The sequence below is a fragment of the Papilio machaon genome, chromosome 4 (assembly GCF_912999745.1).
Source record: "Papilio machaon chromosome 4, ilPapMach1.1, whole genome shotgun sequence".
Taxonomy (NCBI): Eukaryota; Metazoa; Arthropoda; class Insecta; order Lepidoptera; family Papilionidae; genus Papilio; species Papilio machaon.
In genome coordinates, this window is record NC_059989.1 from 9343575 (window position 1) to 9364250 (window position 20676).

The following is a 20676-nucleotide window of genomic DNA, read 5'->3' on the forward strand; positions in this document are numbered from 1 at the left end:
CGTAAGGTGCTAACCGGAAAAGACGAACGACAATTGTCCGGATCATGAAGTGTGTACTTTAGAAATTAATCAATGTTTGGTAGATAGATATTACCGATCACTTTAATATTATTAAAAAGGAGAGTTTGAGGGAATAAAGAGAAATATATATCATCGTTGGGGTTCTGTTAAAAATTGTCAATTTGCTGCTAAGCTACTTGCAATCATTGCCAAGGCAACGATGTCTCCGGGAGGTAGGGGCAGGTGTCGCAATGACCTTCATTATGTAGATAGGACCGGCGGGTCAAGAACCCACCGCCTCTCTGCCTCTATACACAATGTCTGGGCACACCGAGCACCGAGCACATCGGTCGGGAATCTTTACAAGTACATGTCCACTGCGCACTCATCCGTAAGATGAGCCCAAAAGAAATTGCACGCGCCAGGACGAGAGAAACTTAATAACGTTCACGTCATGAATGTCAATAAGGACATTGACTTATTATTAAATCTACTAAACATTGATCTAGCACCAGCAGTGGTTATAAAATGCTACGATCCTAACCTACGACAACAGGCTATTAATATCGATAGTTTTGAAGTCAACTTTACTTCCATTCAATATCCATTTAGTTCTTTATGACCGATTTAAACCATTAGCACTCTAATATGGTTACACGAAAGTTTGGTTGTTAACAAATTTGAATAAGATATCGATTTTAGTAATGATAATGAGCAATATCAGTGTCGTGCCCTCTATAAGACCTGGAGCGCGGCAGACAATGTGAGGTCAGACAAGGCGCAGTGCTGGTATCACGCGAGGCGGGTCAACGTTCCCGCGGCGGAGTCCGACCATCTGCGGAGGCAGAGGGTGCTCCGTCGCACCTGGCGGACGCGCGTGGGGCCGCCGCGACCCGCCGACACAAGGGGACGGCCGCCATTCCGAACGGGTTTAGGGTTAACATTGAAACGGGGGTTATTGGTCATAATGGGCCGCGTTTAATGTTCGCTCCGATTCTACAACTTAATGTTTAAGATGTTGTCGGTTTTATGTTCAACCGCTACCTTTCCTTCTCATATTTATCAGGACTTCAAAAATAATATTGTTTATACAGTACCCTCTGACTTTTAATCACGATTGGAAATTGGAAACGTCAATTTAAGTTATAAAATAATAATGTTTGTTACTCAGTAACGCTTTATTGTAACAGTATCATTAACAATCTAAAATTTTGGTTTACTTATGCCACGTACAAAAATATGAAAGAGAAACAATCTACTAGGAGTATAACAACGGCAATTACCATATAGCGAGTTGTTAACAGCTCCAGTTTGGTGAGGAGTGTCACAACTGGGCCGCGGCCGCACAGCACGCCGACATTACGCAACACATCAGTCGCTCGCACTCACAGATTGTTTCCGCCTCGATATACTCATTATATAATCCTATCTTATTTTATTTACATTTAACTTAAAACATACAAAAATATCGTGAAGCTACAGACTAAAATCGCTGATACAAAGACGACGTCTATTCTATTGTTTGTGTTCGTGTAGTAACCCTACTCAAGGTGACAGACAAATCGAAAACAATTCTACCATTTTCATTGTACTTTTGGATATTGACACACACTTCGACTTAATAATACTTATTCAAAGATAAAACTTGTCTCAGTGTTCTTCTCAAAATGCATCTCATCTTTTTTTCTAAAGTTGACGATCACTGGAGCATTCAGATCAGGTGTATATCAGCTGCTTTACGCTGTACCAATCATATCTGGTCACGTAATTGCTTTCAAGCACATCAATTTTAATTTGATGTCAATAGCCTGCGATCATTGAAATGGGCGAGATAATGATGGTGCCGGCTCCAGGTCACTCATTGAAGCCTCATTGAAGCTCTCAACACTAATTAAGTGCACATTTCGGTGACCGCTGTTGAATGATAAATGGATGAGCACTTGGCATAAGATTAATAATGAATAAATATAGATATACTTTGCACGCGTACACGGAACAGCTGAGTTACCGTGAGTTTCTGAGAACCAGAAATCCCGTTTAAAATATATTCATCTCTGTTTTGTTAAAGATAATGGCTGGGATAACGATATGTTTTATACAGAGATATAGGTCTCATAAACCAACGGTAAGTGCTTTAGTGGCTAGGTGGAAGACTATTTTTGGGATTATTTCTCGTTGAACGCTCTATACGCACTTTTTAAAATGGTACATTAAAATAATTACGTTACCAGAACGTATTTTGATTGGATTTCTTCGAACTTTTCATTCAGCTATTAAAAAAGTAACGCACATTACACGTAGAGAAAATATTAAACATTTTTTGTTATTTTTAATGCGTTGGAAAATATATACATATTAATACAATTAAACTGACTGCATGTAATACAGAGAAAAAAACATATTTCATACACGTGATGTATTTGCTTTGCTGATACTGAAAATCCTTTTTTTTTTTTTTTTCATTTTTGTCTTTTTGTCCGCAAGGCCGCGTTTGTTTCGGATAATCTCAGGAATGATTTGACCAATTTTGAAGAGACTTTGACGGTAAGGCAACTGATGCACGCGGGCATTTTTTTAATTCTGTGCTTACGAAGTCGCGGGCGACCGCTAGTATAGATATATATACAATTAGTCCATCATCATTGTTAGTGACGAGGCGATGCAACGCTCCAGCGGCGCGGCTGTACCAGCCAGCTCACTGCTTTGCGTGTGAAAGAATGCGAGGATCGTTGGGTCTGCGGCGAAGTGAGACTTTCTATCGGCGATGCGCCCGCGCACACCACGGTGCTTCACTTTCTATTGTGTCATGTTTGTCGATCCAAATATGCGCAAGTATCACTACCGCAGAGATTTGCACAGGTCACTAAGGAGGTCCCTTAGTGGAGATTTCGTATTTCTACACTGAGGGAGATCCGAAGCAATTCAGTGCGACAAGAAAGCATTAAAAATTTCACTTTGTGTCTAGACATACATAAGAAAAGAATGCATAAAGAATGTTATGTTTTATATTAAAGACAATTGAATTGTTAAAATATTTTTCCAATCTTGTATATTTAATCGTGAATTATAAACAATTATTTCATTCTATATCGTAATTACTACCAACCATTGAATAATTTCACGTACGTTACTTCTTAAAATAATATTACGCGAGTGACATTGAAGCGAACCTAAAGTTTATTTAAAGCATACTTATCGTTGGTTCCTAAGACTGAAATCCCTAATTAAAACATAACATGGTCATCCCTATCATTATCTTTGACAAAACTGAGATAACAATATGTTTATACAGGGATTTTGATCTCAGAAACCAACGATTAATATGACAAGTTAATATTTAGGCTATTGATTTAAAGATAGCTTCCGTAACTGTTCAATTATTATATTAAAACTAAAAGTGGTATTAAAAGTTTCATGTCAACAACATATGACAGAGGTCACAAAGTTTGTTAGGGGAAGAAAGTTTATCGGACGCGTATCGCACGAGGTCGGTTGCCACGGAGCGGGACAGCGCGGCCGGATGCAGGCGGACCTCCCCACATCGCAGCTGCGCCACCTTGTCTTACATCACGGAACGAGATCATATGAATACTTATAAATTCGCTGCTAACAAGTTTATTTTGATGATTTCAAATAATAATGTTCAATTATAATTTAAATAAAAATTGAATACGGCTAAAACTCTTACTCACTAAAATTTTTTCTGAACATTGTTTAATGACATCAATGAACGAAAAATCCTTGACTATTTTAATTACAGCAATCACAAACAATAGTATTACCGAGGCGCTGACAACCGGGAAGGGGAAAAGTGATCCCAAAAAAAGCGGAGCACCGCTAGACGGTCGCAGCGCGCAGCGGTGCGGGTCGCGAAAGTGAGAGGAGGCGCGGCAACGTCGCGCTCGCTCATGCTGTAAACAGTGCGAGCTGCGCGTGCGCCGTGCTCCCACCCCGCGCCGACACCCGCTGCATGCCTGCGCCGTGACGTCACGACGCGCACGCACTGCGTTCGGGACGCTACACCTCTCTAACATAACATCTTATGCCTTTAGATATTTATATCTGTGCTAAACAAATACTGCTTTTGTGAACAAGTGTTAGATTTTTTGTAATTATTGCAATCTTAAACTATAATAGGAAATAATAAATTAAATAAATTTTGTCGTATTAAAATTTATAGATTTGGGACTGTTTTAGGCGAGACTAAGGTGAATATTAAAGAAATTGAATCTCAGATATGTTTGTATATCCATTGCTTAAGACAGTATGCCAGTTGATCATAAATGCATTTTTAATTTTCAAGCGCACATTCGTAACGTCGAGGACAATGATGTTTGTAAACAATAGACTCATAGACTAGACTTGCACAGCGAAAGAAACGACATCATACCTATTTATTAAAAAGGTGGCGGAGCGCCGCAACAAGTAGACATTAAGAGCCTTATAACATTTGTTTACCCAACAAATAACTTGTTCCTTGTTTAAGTTTATACAATGTTGATTGAGAATGATAACGTTTCTTAACGTTCTAAACACTGAGGCGATTCGACCTTGATATATACGAAGAATAGCGGTTGTAAAAAAGCTTACGATTTCCGTAATAATTTTACCGTAAATAACCAATATCAATTTATTGCGATCCGAATGACTTTTAAAAGTGTAAACATGAGAAATAAATCATGTGTGTAAAATGTGATTTCTTTATTACGTTTAATTGTACTTAGACGACTACTATTTACTACGACGACAATCTAATACGACAATTTTACTTAAAGCTAATTAGGTAATTTAAATTTGTATTACATAACAGTTATTTCTAACTTAATAGACTTAGAGGTTTCAATTGTACTTAAAACGTTGTAAAATGAAAAAAAAGCATTAATTACATAAGTTTTTTAATTTGTTTAAAGCGTCAGTGAACTCGGGCGGCGCCAAGCGGGGCTATATAACAGGGCTGTTCCGCCGGCCGGCCGTTTGTCCGTTAATGTTGTCTGATAAGTGAAAGAATGTTAGAAAAGTTTTCTTCAATGAACATTCATAGTGAAAAATTCCATATTTATGCAGTTGGCGAGACTATAGTCAGGATAATTAAAAAGCAACAAGGTTCCCTATAAACAAAAAAAGAATATTGAAGGTAATATGCGTAAAATTATAGGTGGGTATTCTTTTACCGTGAGAAGTAGGGCAAGGACATTTATCTATATCCCTAACAAATGAACTATAATCCTTGCACAGGATACCTGATGATCATCAGTCTTTCATAGATGACGAACATCTCGGATGCTTTTGTTCAATTTTGTGATGAGACGGACCCAAACTTTCCTCCAGGTTAATGTTTTACCTTTCTTCAAGTAATGCTATAAGACAGAAATGGTATTATAAGAATGAACAAATAACATTAGAATTATTTTTCCTTTCATCACGTCACGTCACGGCAACAAGAGCTCTATGTGACATCGTAAAGCGAGCGAGCGAGCGCACACAAGCCCGGTGCGTGACATCGCTCTCCGCGCCTACACTTCCGCGAACCTCAGCATTATTATGGATTGCGCGTTTCATATTACCCACTTTGAGGAGGCGAACATCGTCGCGTGTATACAACTGTCACCTCTACAAATGCGTAATAGTGTCTATTATGCCGTGATCATTTTGGACGGTTTGTATAGTTAGGTTCATATATTACAAGCAGTGGTACTGTTAACAGGCGTCGCGTCGGTGCGGCGAGCGAATGTATAAATCAATGATCGAGATAAGGCACATTTGATACAATCCAATGTGTCTATTTCATTACAACATTGCGATATCGTTATCGGATATCGGACTATACTGAAATTATTTCATTCCATGACAATCGGATCTCTCAAATAATCTAATATTGTGTGCCTTTTCTGATTCATCCAAAAGAGTTGGTACTTTCTCAAGATTCAAGACTATTTATCACATTTACGTTCGATAAACACGAAAAGCGTTATTTTTTTTTTCATAATATTTTAATTCATTCACCCTTCTGTTTTAGCAAAACTTTACATTGTTTCTAGTAACAAGTAAGCTTTTTGGTATAAGGACAAAAATTTTTGAGATACACTGTATGTACGAAGTGTTGGCGGGATTGCGGGTGAACAATGAGCACCCTTGTGGGGCGGCTGGGTAGTAGTTGTCGTGTCCGCGCGTGGCGGCTGCGCGTCTGCGAGATGTGGGCCACGATAGCGCTGCCGCCGCTCAGCCAGACCCACTGCTTGCTCTTTTTACCTTAAGCGTTGCTCAAATGAACACAGGTTTTTTTATAATAAATAATGTATTCAGTAAATCATTTCATAGATATACAAATATTAATTTGCATATACTAGAACAATGTTCTATGGTTGTATTATGGGACAGTACAAATATATCGTTTGTTAATAAGACTTTACTGATGCTGTTGACTATTTTATCATTCTTTCAATTAAAAAAAAAAAAACATATATAATTCGTATGTTCAAAGATGATTACTGCACTCATTTTAAACTCGGTCTTAATTCCTGACTAGTTGAACTTGATAATGTCGATCTAGTTCATATTTTAGTTACGTAACGCTGTGTGTATGCAGTATGCGCGTGTATCGTCACACAGCGTCACGGGGAGGCCCGACTCCCACAACCGCAACACCATCTTCCGACTAGCACGGCGCATTGAGCACGCTACTTGAATCTCGTGGGCGGCATCCGACACCCGCACACTTATCGCCCTCCGTATGCCTCGCTCTGACCCTCCGGTCGCAATCGCGCGCGAGTGAGACACCCGTATGCCCGCACAACCCCACCGACAGATGAGATGCAATCGTAAAACAATTACCTCTGACCCCAAGAATTGAGATAATCCCTACCTATGACATCAAAGGATTTAACCTATGTTACGTAATAGGGGCTCTATCAACTAAATGTTACTTTAATCAACGAACTAGTTATGGTCATTAATCACTATTTGAAATACAAGTTTGTTGGTTTATATTATTAGGTGTACAAGAATATCATAAAAATATGACATGACGACTTTTGATTTCATTGCCATCATATAATCTTAGTATTCTAACTTTTATCTTAACATTCAATATCTCGTGATCGAGTTATGCGTGTATTACTTTAAACAGGTTTTTTGCGTTTAGCACAGAAATCGATCGATCTCATCGAACCGGTTCGGACAAGACACAAACTAAGCGACTAAGCATCCAGCTGACTAGATATTAATAAGCAGGATTGCTGAATGTAGTAGGTAGAACAGAAGGGGGAGCTAATGAGACCAGGGACGACAGCAGTAGCAATTGTTATGCGGCAGACGCGGCGCCGGCACGCGAGCGGAGGTCACCGCCACCCGGCGCGTTGTCGGACCCGCACCACAATCAGACATCGATTATGGCACACTAAATAATATGCAACTAACTGTTAACATGTAAAACAAATAATCGGATCAAAATAATAACTTGAAAATGACTTTTTGACAGACTTGTATTGAAGAAATCGAGGTCATATACAACACGTTTCTGCGATACAAAAGCGGCCTTAAAGTGGAGCACAACGATGGCAAGTGTAAACGTTACGGTGTCACCCTAATAATGACATTCACATGCAACAGAAAGCTAACTAGGTCACTGCCAATAGTAGGTTTATATGTATTCTTTTATGTTATTTACATACTGACTTACATTGTAGTTATATATATATATATATAGTACATTAGTATAGTATAAAAGATATAGTACATTTTTTTCACAGCTAATGTCACCTTAACACTAGTAGATACCTTGTTTTTCATTCAAGAAGTGTGCGTTGCGAGCCCGGCCGGCGCGTCGGCCATTAATTGACGCCTACAGATCCGTGATACTGATATTCGTAACTGTCCAAAATGTTTCACTAGTGCCGTTGTGACAAATATTGTACATAAAATCATGGGCGCAGGAACACTAAAGTTGTTTTTCGTATTGTTTTTTTTGTTAGTGACGAAAACAGGTTATTTAACGAATTGCTTAATGTTTTATTCATTACGTGAAGCACTGCTCCAGCACTCAACTGGCCACAACGTTGAGACACATATTCAAATATAATTTTCTTGTGTTCAAATTTAACTATTCAAATGTAGGGCAATAGTAGGTTGTCAGCAAGTATAGGACTGAAATTTAACGTAAGTTTTCTGAAACATCCCGTATAAAAACAAAAGACAGTTTATTTTTTAACAGTGTATCGGCATTGGAGGCAGTGGAGGGTGTCTAAATTAGATTATTTCGTTAATCCTATTCCAAGCAGCATTTACATGTTCCTCTTTGAGTTAAATAATTGTTGATATCAACAAAATGAAATTGACAAATTTCACTACTACTCTTCTAACGAATAAACCTATGTAGATATAAATACCTGTCACCGTGAATAGATAACATGGACAAAGATTACAAATGTTTGTTGTAAAAAGTATTGTTATGTAGTCATTTATCAGTCGATTTTTGTTTGAAATCCAATAATATTTTTCTTGCTTGTATGCAAACCATTCGATGCTACCGCTACCAAGAGTGTCATGTTGGTGACATAAATACAACAGAGCCAATAATTGTAATCGGCGTCGAATTGTCTCACATTGTGACCGCACTATTGTTTGCACGCTTTGGTGATGTAATCGTTCCGAATTAACAATCGCTAGGGCGATGAACCCCGCGAAGATGTAAAAGGTACACCAGCAACGACCAGGCATCGGGCCCTTGTGTCTCTATAACATACTCAATTGGTGGGGGACACATAGGGACACAGCGGCTCGTTCGCTCCACTTCAGTGCAATTGAAACTAAAATCCAGAGCGCTTACAAAATAGCAAAGTCGAATCCGTAATTGATACGTGAAATGCGACATCGTATTTATGAGTTTATTCTTTACATTAATGCAAATCTCTCGCCTTTAAAAGGTAACGTGTTATCAAATCAAAATATTTTCTTAATTTTATCATATATTAATGAATTTCGTATGCATTAAATCAAACCATGACTTTTCTTCTTATTTTTTATTATTTCTTTTTAACAGAGAGGTACACATCATTACACACACATTTTGACAACCGAAAACAAATCATCGAGAATAGACATAGACAAACTTATTTTACTTTTAAATATTTATTTCTATGTTGTGGATAAGTGGATATTGATCCTCAACATCATATAATATTAAGGCTAATTGATGATAATTTTAGGAAAATATCCTTGTATGTTGGGTTGACATAAACGTAATGTTAAAAATAAGTACTTGAGCAATGACCAGTTAAAAATTAAAATGTAACCAAAGTTGAAGTAAGGCAGTTATTTACGCAGCAATGTGTACACTTACACGAAAACTATTAATGTACAGATAATAATCAGTATCAGTAACTACATAGTTATTAAGAAAATTTAAGTTAAATGAAAATGTAATTTATTTTACGTTAAAATTAATTCAATGTTTTTTAAGAGGCCATAATGCTTCTGGTATAGCAAAGGTATCGACAGGGCAACAGGGCACAGGCACGCTGATCGTCATCCCAGAGCGGAGCAGGGCTGCGCTAACGGGTCGCCCGCCCCGCCCGCGCGGTCAACGAACTCGCGTCGACGACCGCACATCTAGACTTTTTGACGATGCGCCCCAGTTTTTTCTAGATCTCTTCGGTGAGATTACACAACGCGTTCACGTTTTAATGCCACCATTGGTCACATATGCTACGAAATAATGACTGAATAATGAATGAAGCTTTACGTAAAGTTACGACTGTTCGATAAATCAAAAAATTTAAAGCTCAATAATACTACGAATAATTTAAACATTGTGAAATTACGACTAAATAACTAGGTTAAACAATATTGCTATAAATATGCATCATTGAGTATCAGTGAAGCCTCTCCCCGCCGCCGTCGCTAGCCACCATACTACGAAAATACAATTGTACGCACCAGTTGTCAACTGTGCCGACTCAAGTACTGGCCTCGCGCAAGTAACTACGACAGTTTATTACTTGAAGACAGATAATACAAAAAGCACATTATTTTTTTATTGCAAATCGTCCACGAAAAATGTTGTGTGGTTCTGTAGCTGTTGGTTTGAAATGAATGTTTTATAAAAAGGAACATGTATCAATAATATACGAAAAAATCAAATGGTAAATTGAAAACTAATGTATTACATAGAAACAAGCAATAAAAATCTAGCGTAAGGTTAACGAGATCGATTCAAAGTTCATGACAAAACTAAATGAATACTTCTAAGATCTTTCACTTGCAAAGACTTTCTCGCTCGGTAATTCAATCTTTGTCATGCCCCACTTACTCAGTCGCTCCACTTTAAATAAGACCCAAGCTGCAATCCTTACGGCGACGTATAAACAGTTTTAATAGATCGACTGTCGAGTCGTAAAGCGGTCTATGACAATAAACATATAACTAACAAATTCATCGGGTGCAATCCTCGAAACAGATCGAAACTTTGCAGCGTGTTGTCGGGCGCGGGTGCGGGCGAATGTGTCGCGGCTTGTGGTAGGGGGCGAGCGGTGGTGGAGGTATGAGTGAAAGCGTTTCAAATTGACTAGGCCGCCCTCCGAGTCCGCCTGCGCTCCGTCAGAGGCTGCACGCGGCCGAGTTTCCGCCCGCGCCGAAGCCGCATCGACCCTGGCGCTCTTCGCTCGTTGCGCAACGTGTTGACGATCTAGTTAATTCGAGTGCGAGAATCGCGTCGAGCCGAGGCGGTGTCCGCATCGCACTCTTGTATTGTGACTTGAAATTGAAACGTTCGCCAATTGCCTTATTGAGGCCGAACGTGTAGATTGACGCGTTGCTGCGACGTTATACAATTCTTGATAGGCTTAACCGTTTGTATCACAACAAGGGATCACTTTGATTAAGCTCTGATTTCAATTTGAACATTATAAAGGACTTCGAAGACACATCCACGTAACTTTATCACATTGTTGGTAATTTTTACTCTTCAAACAGTCAAAAGCATAGATCAACATATTGCTTAAAGTGTTGTTGTTTAAACTAAGAAAACATAAAAAAAGATCGGTTAAAAGAAAAGGGATGGTAAAACTTGACCGGCTGCACTTAATCTTCGTGGTGACAAAGTTTTTTGGTTTTACCGTACTATCTAATTCTCAGGTAGATGTTAAAGATCATAAAGTAATAACATATTTTAAGGGCACATGCGAACAATTTGTGACGTTATAATCGTTGAAAATACTAGTTAACCGTGGACTGATGGTCAAAATAAAGGGCCAAGGTAAACTTTGACTTACTTTTAAGTTTCTTAAAAAAAAACATTAAAATTTTCAATATTAAAAAATCTTTTTAAAAAACCGTTAGTAATAGTGAAATTTGAAGTATTCACAGACACATACATCATGCTACCTCTTTCATCGTTTGTAACAAAACTTTTAAATTAATGTATAATGAAAGAATTTCTTTTCCAATGACAGTTCGAATATCGCGCACGCGGGAGATTAATCCTGAAATGTGTCGTTGTGGAGTGAGAGGTGAGGCGCGGTGCCAAGAGGCGCAGTCCCACGCGCCGCCCTTGTGTTTACAAAACAAAGTGCGGTCCTGCCCGCGCCCGCAGCACTCCGGCCTCAATATGCCTGCCTGCCATCTCTGCCTACATTACTGATCAACTTTTCATTTTAAACAAATGACGCTTAAAGAGAATGTGATATGGATTGGATTTTAAATTAAGACCTTATTTCATAGGATAATTTCCATAGTATGTTCCATATTCACGAGACTTTAAAAAGGATTTTATTTTTCATTACAAAATAAAATAACACCTGGGGAAATAACATGACACTGAATTACATAATAGCTTTCAGCGCAAACCATTTTTCATGATATCATGGTCGATGTAGTTCTATTCTATCTCGTGTTGAAATATATATAAAAGAAAGTTGTCCGCTACGGGGCCGGTGCGGGGTCGGCGAGGGGTATGTGTGCGCGCGGAGGTGCCGAGCCGAGTTCACTCCTGTTATCTTGACCCACATAACGTGACCGCGGCCGCGGCCGTCCGCCGACGCCGCCGCACTAATCTAGCGGAAGACCATAATTGCGCCCCAATACAAAACAATAAAATGTCCACACACGAATAAGACTCCGGTCCAACTGGTATCGACTCACCAGCAATAAAGCATAAACAAATTGTAGTTATCGAAGACTATCAGATTTTGTTCATTGGCAGTATAAAAAAAAATATTCGCTTTCATGTATTATTCTGTTTATGATCGTACCTAAAATTAAAACTTTGAAAAACAAAATCATAACTAAACCGTAATCACAAGCAAAGACCAACTGGGATTGGTAATGTTAGTGTGTCAATGAAGTTAGCGATGACAAATATAGAACGAATCGAATCACGGATGACATAAGGCGGGCCCACCGAGAAAGCGCTCGCGTCGTTTTCCTCAAGACATCAAAACACAACCTTGACCCGGATTGTGGAGCTCATAACATAACAAAACGAGAAAAAGGACGACATACACACACTGCAATACAACGCGCCGAGGTCGCAGCTCTCGCTGGATAACGATAATATAATTTACATGCAGACACTTAAAAATTGGGACTATCATAATCTTTACATTCAAATTGATAACCCCACGCGTTATCAACTATACTGAAAAATAGATCATGCTCTATAAAGAAATTCCGTCTTATATCCTGCAACGATAAACTTCGTTCCAAAGACCTATTCTCGCTTCCACTGGTAACGTGTTGGCGTATGCCTCCATATTTGTGGGATTACTACTGGTACATTTAGTGTGCCGATGATCATCAGATTTCCATATGAAGCCAGACTTCAGATCCGGGATAGGGCTGCACAAGATAAGGTCGTGTAAAGCGCACTCATCTTAAGTGCGGCCCCGGCGTTATCGATGTAACATTGTTAATTATTATCAAAACACAGATAACATCCACATTCTTACACACTTTTCGTGAGCGGTTATAAAAAGAATATCAAAAAAAAATATTCAAAAATCTTTGATGCCTGAGATTAATAAAAAAAGTTGTACGTTAAGAAAAGTAAAAACAAACGAAAGTTTTATCTCCTTACAAACTACGTTTCGGTGCAACAATTCTGTGGTAAAGTACAGTAACGGAACTAAAGATGATAAATAAAGGAACATGCAATACTTCCTTTTTTTACTCCGGTTATGAGTTCAAAAAGTTCAATAAAATTTATAATTAGTTGATTGTCTAAATTACGAAATTTTAATATGTATTATGTATCTAAATATTGAATGATTTCTATTGACTAAAAATAAATAAAAGTTATTAAACAAATTATCAATCTTTATCTGTGTTAAGTAGGAGATAGTCGTAGGCGCCTACAACAGTTCAGATCCTAGATAGGATATGAGGCGAGCTTAGTTTATGTAAAGATAAAGGCCAAAAAACGTCATTACTAGTGATTAATTTAATAAGCAATACGTTTTAATGAGACGAAATCTGATTCAATAACATCGAATAACATTGACCTAACAACAATTTAAAAGCTAAGTCTGTGTGATATAAATGTTAAAACAGCAAAAAATTAAGTAACTAAATGTTTATTTCTGCTATCATGTGTCGTAAACATGACTAGAACGGAAAACCAAGTATAAATTTTCCAATACAAGCGTAGATATGACAACACTGTATCAGATGTTTAGCGGCTCGATCAGCGGAGAACAGAGCTAGGTACGATAACGTCGCCGCAAACTTCCTTATCAGCTATGATAGGTGACGCGGTGCTCATGGTCGACGCGCGACCGGCGTAGGTCAAACGCTGACACTGATTCGTTACTTTACTAATACCTTACGTACCAGTTAACATAGACCTCCACAATTATTTAACCGAAATTCATATTTACTATCAAATCATTTAAGCAAAGAATGGTGCGTTATTTTGTAACTGTGTCACAAAACGTACTGTTACTTTGACTAATAGACATAGAGCATATGGAAGAACCTATGTTTAAAATTAACTATTAGTAGGTAATTATGATATTATAGAAGGTATTTTTCAAATTCTTAAAAAATGTACGAGTAAATAAACAAGCTCTGCGTAGTGTTGTCACGGTATGAGGTGAGGTACACGATCCCACGGGCCCGAAAGACATCGGCGTGATAACGCTTATCACACGCTACCGTCAATTCTAACTTCAATACAAACCACATACATTATAACTTTGATAATAATTTGGTGGAATTTGTTTTTTGGAGCTGGACCTGCCATGTCTCCAAGAAGCCGACTGGAAAGAGAATGCCATTTTATGTCGGAGGCCAAAACTAACTTTGTGTCGATGCGCCAGCAGAGTAAGGAATAATTTATAATTTAACTGATTATAAAATTAAAAGCTAACAATATAACAACACTAGCTGTCGCCCGCAACTCCGTTAGCGCGGAATTAAATTAAATAATAATTGTAGCCTATGTGTTCTTCCAGACTATGTTCTACATCTATGCCAAATATAAGCAAGATCCGTTGAGCCGTTCTTGAGATACCTTCAAACAAACATCCATCCATCTATTCATCCAGCTAATTAAAATAAGTTGAAGGATTGCTATTGATTTCTAATACCATGAATGTATTGATCGTGTATTTAGGTTTTACATTTGCCACTTTATAAATTATTAATGAGTGTAATAAATTTTCTTACAACAAAACATTTACATAATTTAAAAATAATAAACATTGACGTATTATCGCAAGCTAATGACCCTGACGATAATGAATATCAAATGATAAGTCAGGATATAAATTTATCTAGATTCATAGTACGGAAATGAAAAGGTGTCAGCCTGTCCGGCGGGGTCGTTGCAGTCACCTTGCGCCGGCGACCGGAGGAACTTCGACTTACGTCATATCACATTCCCGTCCTGTAATCGACTGGCAAAAATATGAACATAATGGTTACGGTGACCTTAACACTTAAATCGGCTGTGCGCGTTTTTTGTAAGCCACGTCAGCCGGCTCAAAGTTGTTTTCCTCTCGGCTCTCTGGGAATTGAAAGTGAAATTTTTCTTCCATTTGAACTTCAAGCAACCATTAATCATTACATCGTTTTCCGTATAATAACAATCTGTTCATACTAAGTTGATATTTCTGTTTGCATAATAAATAATTTATGGGGTTAAATGTTACTTTCTTACTACATTAACTAAAGATGAGATTTGTTTGCCACCTTCTAATCTTACTAATATTATAAACGTCATTCACATTTTTAGATGGATTAATGGACGTTTGTTAAAAGATATCACCGGAACTTGATAACATTCGGAACAGATGTAAAACATAGTCTACTTATAACTTTTTTTTAATTCCGCGCGGACGAAGGCGTGGAAAGGGTCTTTATACATGTACAACTAGTATATGTATAAAGACCTTTTCTTTCGATTCATTTCGATCGACGTAAAATCAGCGTCTACTGTTTTTATGAACGATAAAATTCGTACATAATAAAGAAAACGTTGGATATACTTTTGTCTTCTTTTTGTCGATCTACATAGAACATATTAAATGTCGAGCTGTGGTTGTTAATATCCCTAGGAGGGGTTGAAGTCATTCAGGGGTAATTGAAGGCGTGCTCTGTGTGCACAGAAGACAGTGGGGCGGAGAGGCGGCGCTGTACTCGAGCCACCATGAATAAGTAAACGGTAAATTTGGGCGGTCAATGGACAAGGACAGTAGAGCAAAGCCCCAGGGAATAAAGGGTGAAATATTTAAAACCATTCTCATTTAATGAGCAATCAAATTTTAAATAAACTGTTTATATATTGAATATCAGCTATTACGCTATAGGTAATGTGGGAAATTGTTTTCTCAAAATTAATGGAAAATTATTTCAATTCAAAATAATGCCATAGACTCAGTGCCTGAGCAATTTATGTAGCATTAATATTATAAGTAAACAAACAGATGAGACCAAAACTAGTAACGATAACGTTTTGTTATCTCGACAAACATATGTGTAATTCTCCGTTGCTATTTGTTTGCAACATTAAGTTTATTGTAGTCATATTAGGTGCCAAAGCAATAAAAAAGCACAAAGGCGATTTATACCAGTCGTAGGGAGGGCATAAAGACAAGGTTGTACGCCGCCCATGGGAAATCTGCGATCGATTAGGAGCATTCATGTCCGCTTGAATGGGCACCAGCGCACGCGCACCGACCCCGACCTCCGCGACACTAATCATGCCATTTATAAATGTTACCATTTTTAAAAACAATTCTTAGCTCCTTTAGCAATAGAGTTTACCACACAATAAAGTAATTGGGATGTTAAATTTTATAGTTAAGAATAAAATTGTAAAGATTTATAATCAAAAAAATTACGTATAATCTCCAATTTCATCAATAACAGTTGTAAATATCATTAACCCTTTAAAAGAAACATTAAGTAACCGCGTAAACAAACCAAGTAGTCAAACACACGTAATAACAACAAATCATACAACATGTTTGCGGATCTCCAGCCTCCGATGGCGCAGCGAGCGGCTAATGCATCCGTAATAAAGCGCGCGAAAAAATATCACGTGTCGACCTATCTCTTTCGCACGCAAGGTGATACAGGAGACGGAGCGAGACGGCAATACCAAGGGATACTGTAGCCCGCCCCTAGCAACAGCTGTACTACGGAATGTACATTTAAAGTATGATCTACCGATGAATAGGTATCCATTTCTATTTATGTACATTGAATTGAAATTAAATTTACTGTTACATAAAAATAATGTCCAATAACTACCTTTAGTTTATATGATTTTTAGTTTTCTGTTCAAAAATCAGTAAAAGTTAAATAATAACCAATAATCTTACATAAGTAGGTTTATAGGCCATGTTGTGTTTATCGCAAATTGTTGAATAACTCTGTCATCTAGTTGCATACGAGGGTTTCTTATTCTGTATGAATATGGTTTACTTATAACATTCCATAATGGTTGACTTTAATTAGCATAAATGATAAAACATTTCCAGTCCAATTTTAAACAATTTTAATAAAATTTTGTCTACTTAGAACTTCAAAGACAATAGTTAAATTATTTATTTATCATTATCTTTAAAATTAACATAGTTATGGTAGCTAAATGTGTACGTATTTCATGCATCGTCTAATGTTTTGGTTGTTGCATTCGATATAAAAAGTATATGGTAGTGCAATCCACTAAAGAGGCGAGTGTATTGAACCCGGCGCAATGTCAGCCTAGGAGTACGATGCGTCACCGACGACGTACGGCCGCCGCGCCGCGCCGCCAGCGGGAGAATTCCACGCGACAAAGACGCAGTGTCCGCAAACGACGCATAAATAATTAGACAATAAGCAAGCAAGTCAAGAAATCAGTAATTTGTATCGCGACGAGATAGGCGGAGCGGAGCGGTGAGGGAGACGGCTGCAGGAGGCGCGCGCCGTCGCGCCGCGGAGATATGGCAACGCGTCAGGTGGAAATGGCGCCGCACTGCTCTCCGGCTCTGGCGAGGACGACCGACCGCCCCCACCCGTCCTCTCAACCCCCCTCCTCACCCCACCGTCCGACCCGCCGCTAATCCTCACCCGAATACAATCTGATAAAATTCGCGCCAGCTATAAACGTTACGCAAAGCGACTCCACACTACAACACGACGATAATGAATGACCCGACCGCTTCTTGCTTCCCAACATCCAATCCAAACATTCTCATTATCACATTATGTCGCAGTCGCAGTATAGTATAAGTATAGTGCCGAGCGCGGCCGTAAGAATGTAAGTAATAAGAAAGTTATTTCCTCGACCTGGCGAAACTAGTCTTGCGAACGCATTACGGTCTACGTTACGGCCAGGTGAATTTAAAATGACCTCTATTGGCCGATGGCTTCTTGTGGCCTCGCTTGCCGAATGCGATGACATTTTATGGGTTAGCAACACGACGTGACTGTTCTGTTGGGAGTACGATGCCAGGATGACTAACGGCTGAGCGTCACTGTCCGCCTATGGATTGAATATGCCATACATAATATTTAACGCAATAGATCGATTCCATATCCATATTACACTAAGGCGATTTTTGTATATCAACGCACACTGTCGAAAAGGAGACCGTTTGAATATCGTGGATTAAGTAAATATATACTAAATACATTGTTTCAAGATGAAGTTAAAGAATACAACGCAATAACATTATCATGATAATCACAATGATTTCGAAAGAAAAGTACCTACGAGTTCTTTCATCAATGTAAAAGTGACTTACCAAGGCGAAGAAGTTTGTGTGGCAATCCTCGAGGCTAGCACCGTTTGTTTGGTGATTTTGATGCGTCATGGTAGTCCAGGGCACTTCATTTTCATTTCACAACACTAAAAACGGGTCTAATATTAAAGAAACCACTCAAAATCTTAAAATCATCACCGACATTTAGTGAAGTTTTCACCTTTCAATGGCGACTGGAAAATGGCGGATAGGAAACAACAACCCAAGCCGACAGTGCTGCTTACAGCGGTAGAAATAGGTACTAATTTCGTTCAGAAATCCTAAACGCTCCGTTTCATGGCTTACAATTCGCAGTGATTCCTGTTTGTGTCAAGTTCTTTTTCAGAAAAACTACACAACGCATTTGTTTGCTTTGTATTTAAAAAAAAAACTTAATATGTGTCAAATATTATCACGAAACACTAAACATAAGTCATAATATAAAAAAATTCCACAATTTTTATTTTCTGACTACGTAGAACGGATCGAAAATCGATTATGACATCAAACGTCACTCACAGTTACTTGTCAACAGTAAAATAAGAATTGCATATATTGACTAATATTTAACGAAATAAAAATATATAGTGAAAAATAAATTTGAATCATTTTAAATAAAATCTTTTCAAGCCACAATGTTAAGAAAAACGTTAATAAATATAACACGCGCAAATTTTCAGGTTATGTTTATATATGTTATTCAAATCTTTTTAATAAGTGTGGTATAAAATTTTATTAAGTGATTTAATTTAACTTACAGATAAACATAGTGAGAAATGCACAGAAGCGTTATCCAAAAGTAGATAAAAAGTTACAGGCCGCTGCTGAATCTTTGGCTGCTAGAGGGTATTATAATCAGGATATAATAACATAAAAAATATAAAAATTATTTAGTAGGTGTTAAATTAATAAATAGAATTCAATTTACCTCAATTTCAGGTTCCTTCGCCCCAACAAACCTTGGCAGCCACCAACTAACATCAATGAAACAATTGAAAAAATTTGTTCACAATATGGCCTGAAATCAGATTCCGAGTTCGAAAGTCTTGAAGTCAAATTTAATGTACTAAAAACATGCTTTGAAGAGACTGGGCATGGTGTACCCAACTCTTTGCTGCATACAATCGAAAATGTTGGTAAGTGTTACAAAATGATGTAATTCATAACGAGACATGGATGGAGACTCATCAAGCATAGTATATGTAAAAAAAATGTATGCTACTACTCTGTACTTTCGCAATTCAGAATAAGTATACATCTTTTCAAATATCTTGGCGGCCCAAGGTGATCAGTACACTCCATCATGCACTCCCCCACATCATTGTATATACCATTACACTTAAAATTGTCGTCTCCACAGAGACTCACTGAAGTTGAGAGCTGCCAAGGTATCTGAAAATTATGACGATTAAGGCTGTTATGTTTTTAAGCATATTTAAAATAAATTATCAATAACTTGTATCTCATCAATGTGTGATTTTATAACCTTTAAGAAAGATTTAAATTTCATCATTAAATATTTTTCAGATAATCTCCAAGAATTTTATGAAACCCCTGTTGAAGTACTAACTCCATTTGATGCATTAAAAAAGATGGACCTGCCAAAGAATTTGCACATACAAGAAGATTATGTTCGCTTTCATCCTGGTAATAACTGTTATTTATATATTACTAGCTTTTACCCGCGACTCTGTCCTTTTCCTGGTCCTAAGCTACCTGCCCACCAATTTTCAGTCAAATCGATTCAGCCGTTCGTGAGTTATAAATAGTGTAACTAACACGACTTTCTTTTATATATATATAGATTGAATATAACATAACAAACCACTTGATGCTGTGAAAATAATGACAATGGTTCCATAGTAATAAGAAATTATTCTGACTACTTGTCAGTTACAACATAATGGCCACATTAAATAAATTGAGGTGATTTGCTAGGTTTTTAACAGCCTTCCTAACATGTCTACTAATATACTCCCCATCAAGGGACTCAATCCTGGCCTAAGGTAAGGGTACTGAGGCTTCCTGGAATACTACACTAAAACTAAAATTGACCATTTTTTGTTCACAGATAAAGATACACTATTTAATGGACAATCAGCCTTCCCAAAAAGCTCAACAATTGTCTCCGGTCTAAAAACTAGAAGGAAATATGAGGGTTATACTGCCAAGACATATTGGTCCTAATTCACAATATATGTGAGAGTCTGTTTTATAAGTGTAGATATAATAGATAATAGTTAATAAAGTATACAATTTTAATATGGGTTTTTATTATTAAAGATAAGGAATCATCTTACAATTTTATAGCAGAAATATAACCCATTCCCATTTGAAGAAAAAGTAACAAGTGCGCCGGTGTTGTATACTTAATTGTTGTAAACAATAGTATTGACATAATTAGAAAAAAGATTTTACGGTTATAGTTTACAGAAGATAATTTTTGAGGATA

At 37.6% G+C, this 20676-nt stretch overlaps 2 protein-coding genes across 2 annotated transcripts in view; one reads left to right on the top strand and one right to left on the bottom strand.

Annotated features, from left to right (window-relative positions):
* The window catches only part of LOC106720622 (mediator of RNA polymerase II transcription subunit 13), a 59732-nt gene extending 41255 nt beyond the window's left edge, over window positions 1–18477 (bottom strand). Inside the window, exon 1 of the mRNA XM_045686859.1 lies at window positions 18228–18477. Coding sequence (XP_045542815.1) covers window positions 18228–18296 — 69 coding nt within the window. The 5' untranslated portion in view covers window positions 18297–18477. The remainder of the gene's footprint in view (window positions 1–18227) is intronic.
* Window positions 18478–18859: 382 nt separating this feature from the next.
* On the top strand, window positions 18860–20443 carry LOC106720709 (39S ribosomal protein L50, mitochondrial). The gene is made up of 5 exons (XM_014515457.2): window positions 18860–18904; window positions 18985–19070; window positions 19164–19360; window positions 19752–19871; window positions 20296–20443. Exons 1-5 carry the CDS (start codon window positions 18860–18862, stop codon window positions 20409–20411), a joined length of 564 nt encoding a protein of 187 aa, XP_014370943.2. The 3' UTR covers window positions 20412–20443.
* The last annotated feature ends 233 nt before the right edge of the window (window positions 20444–20676 follow it).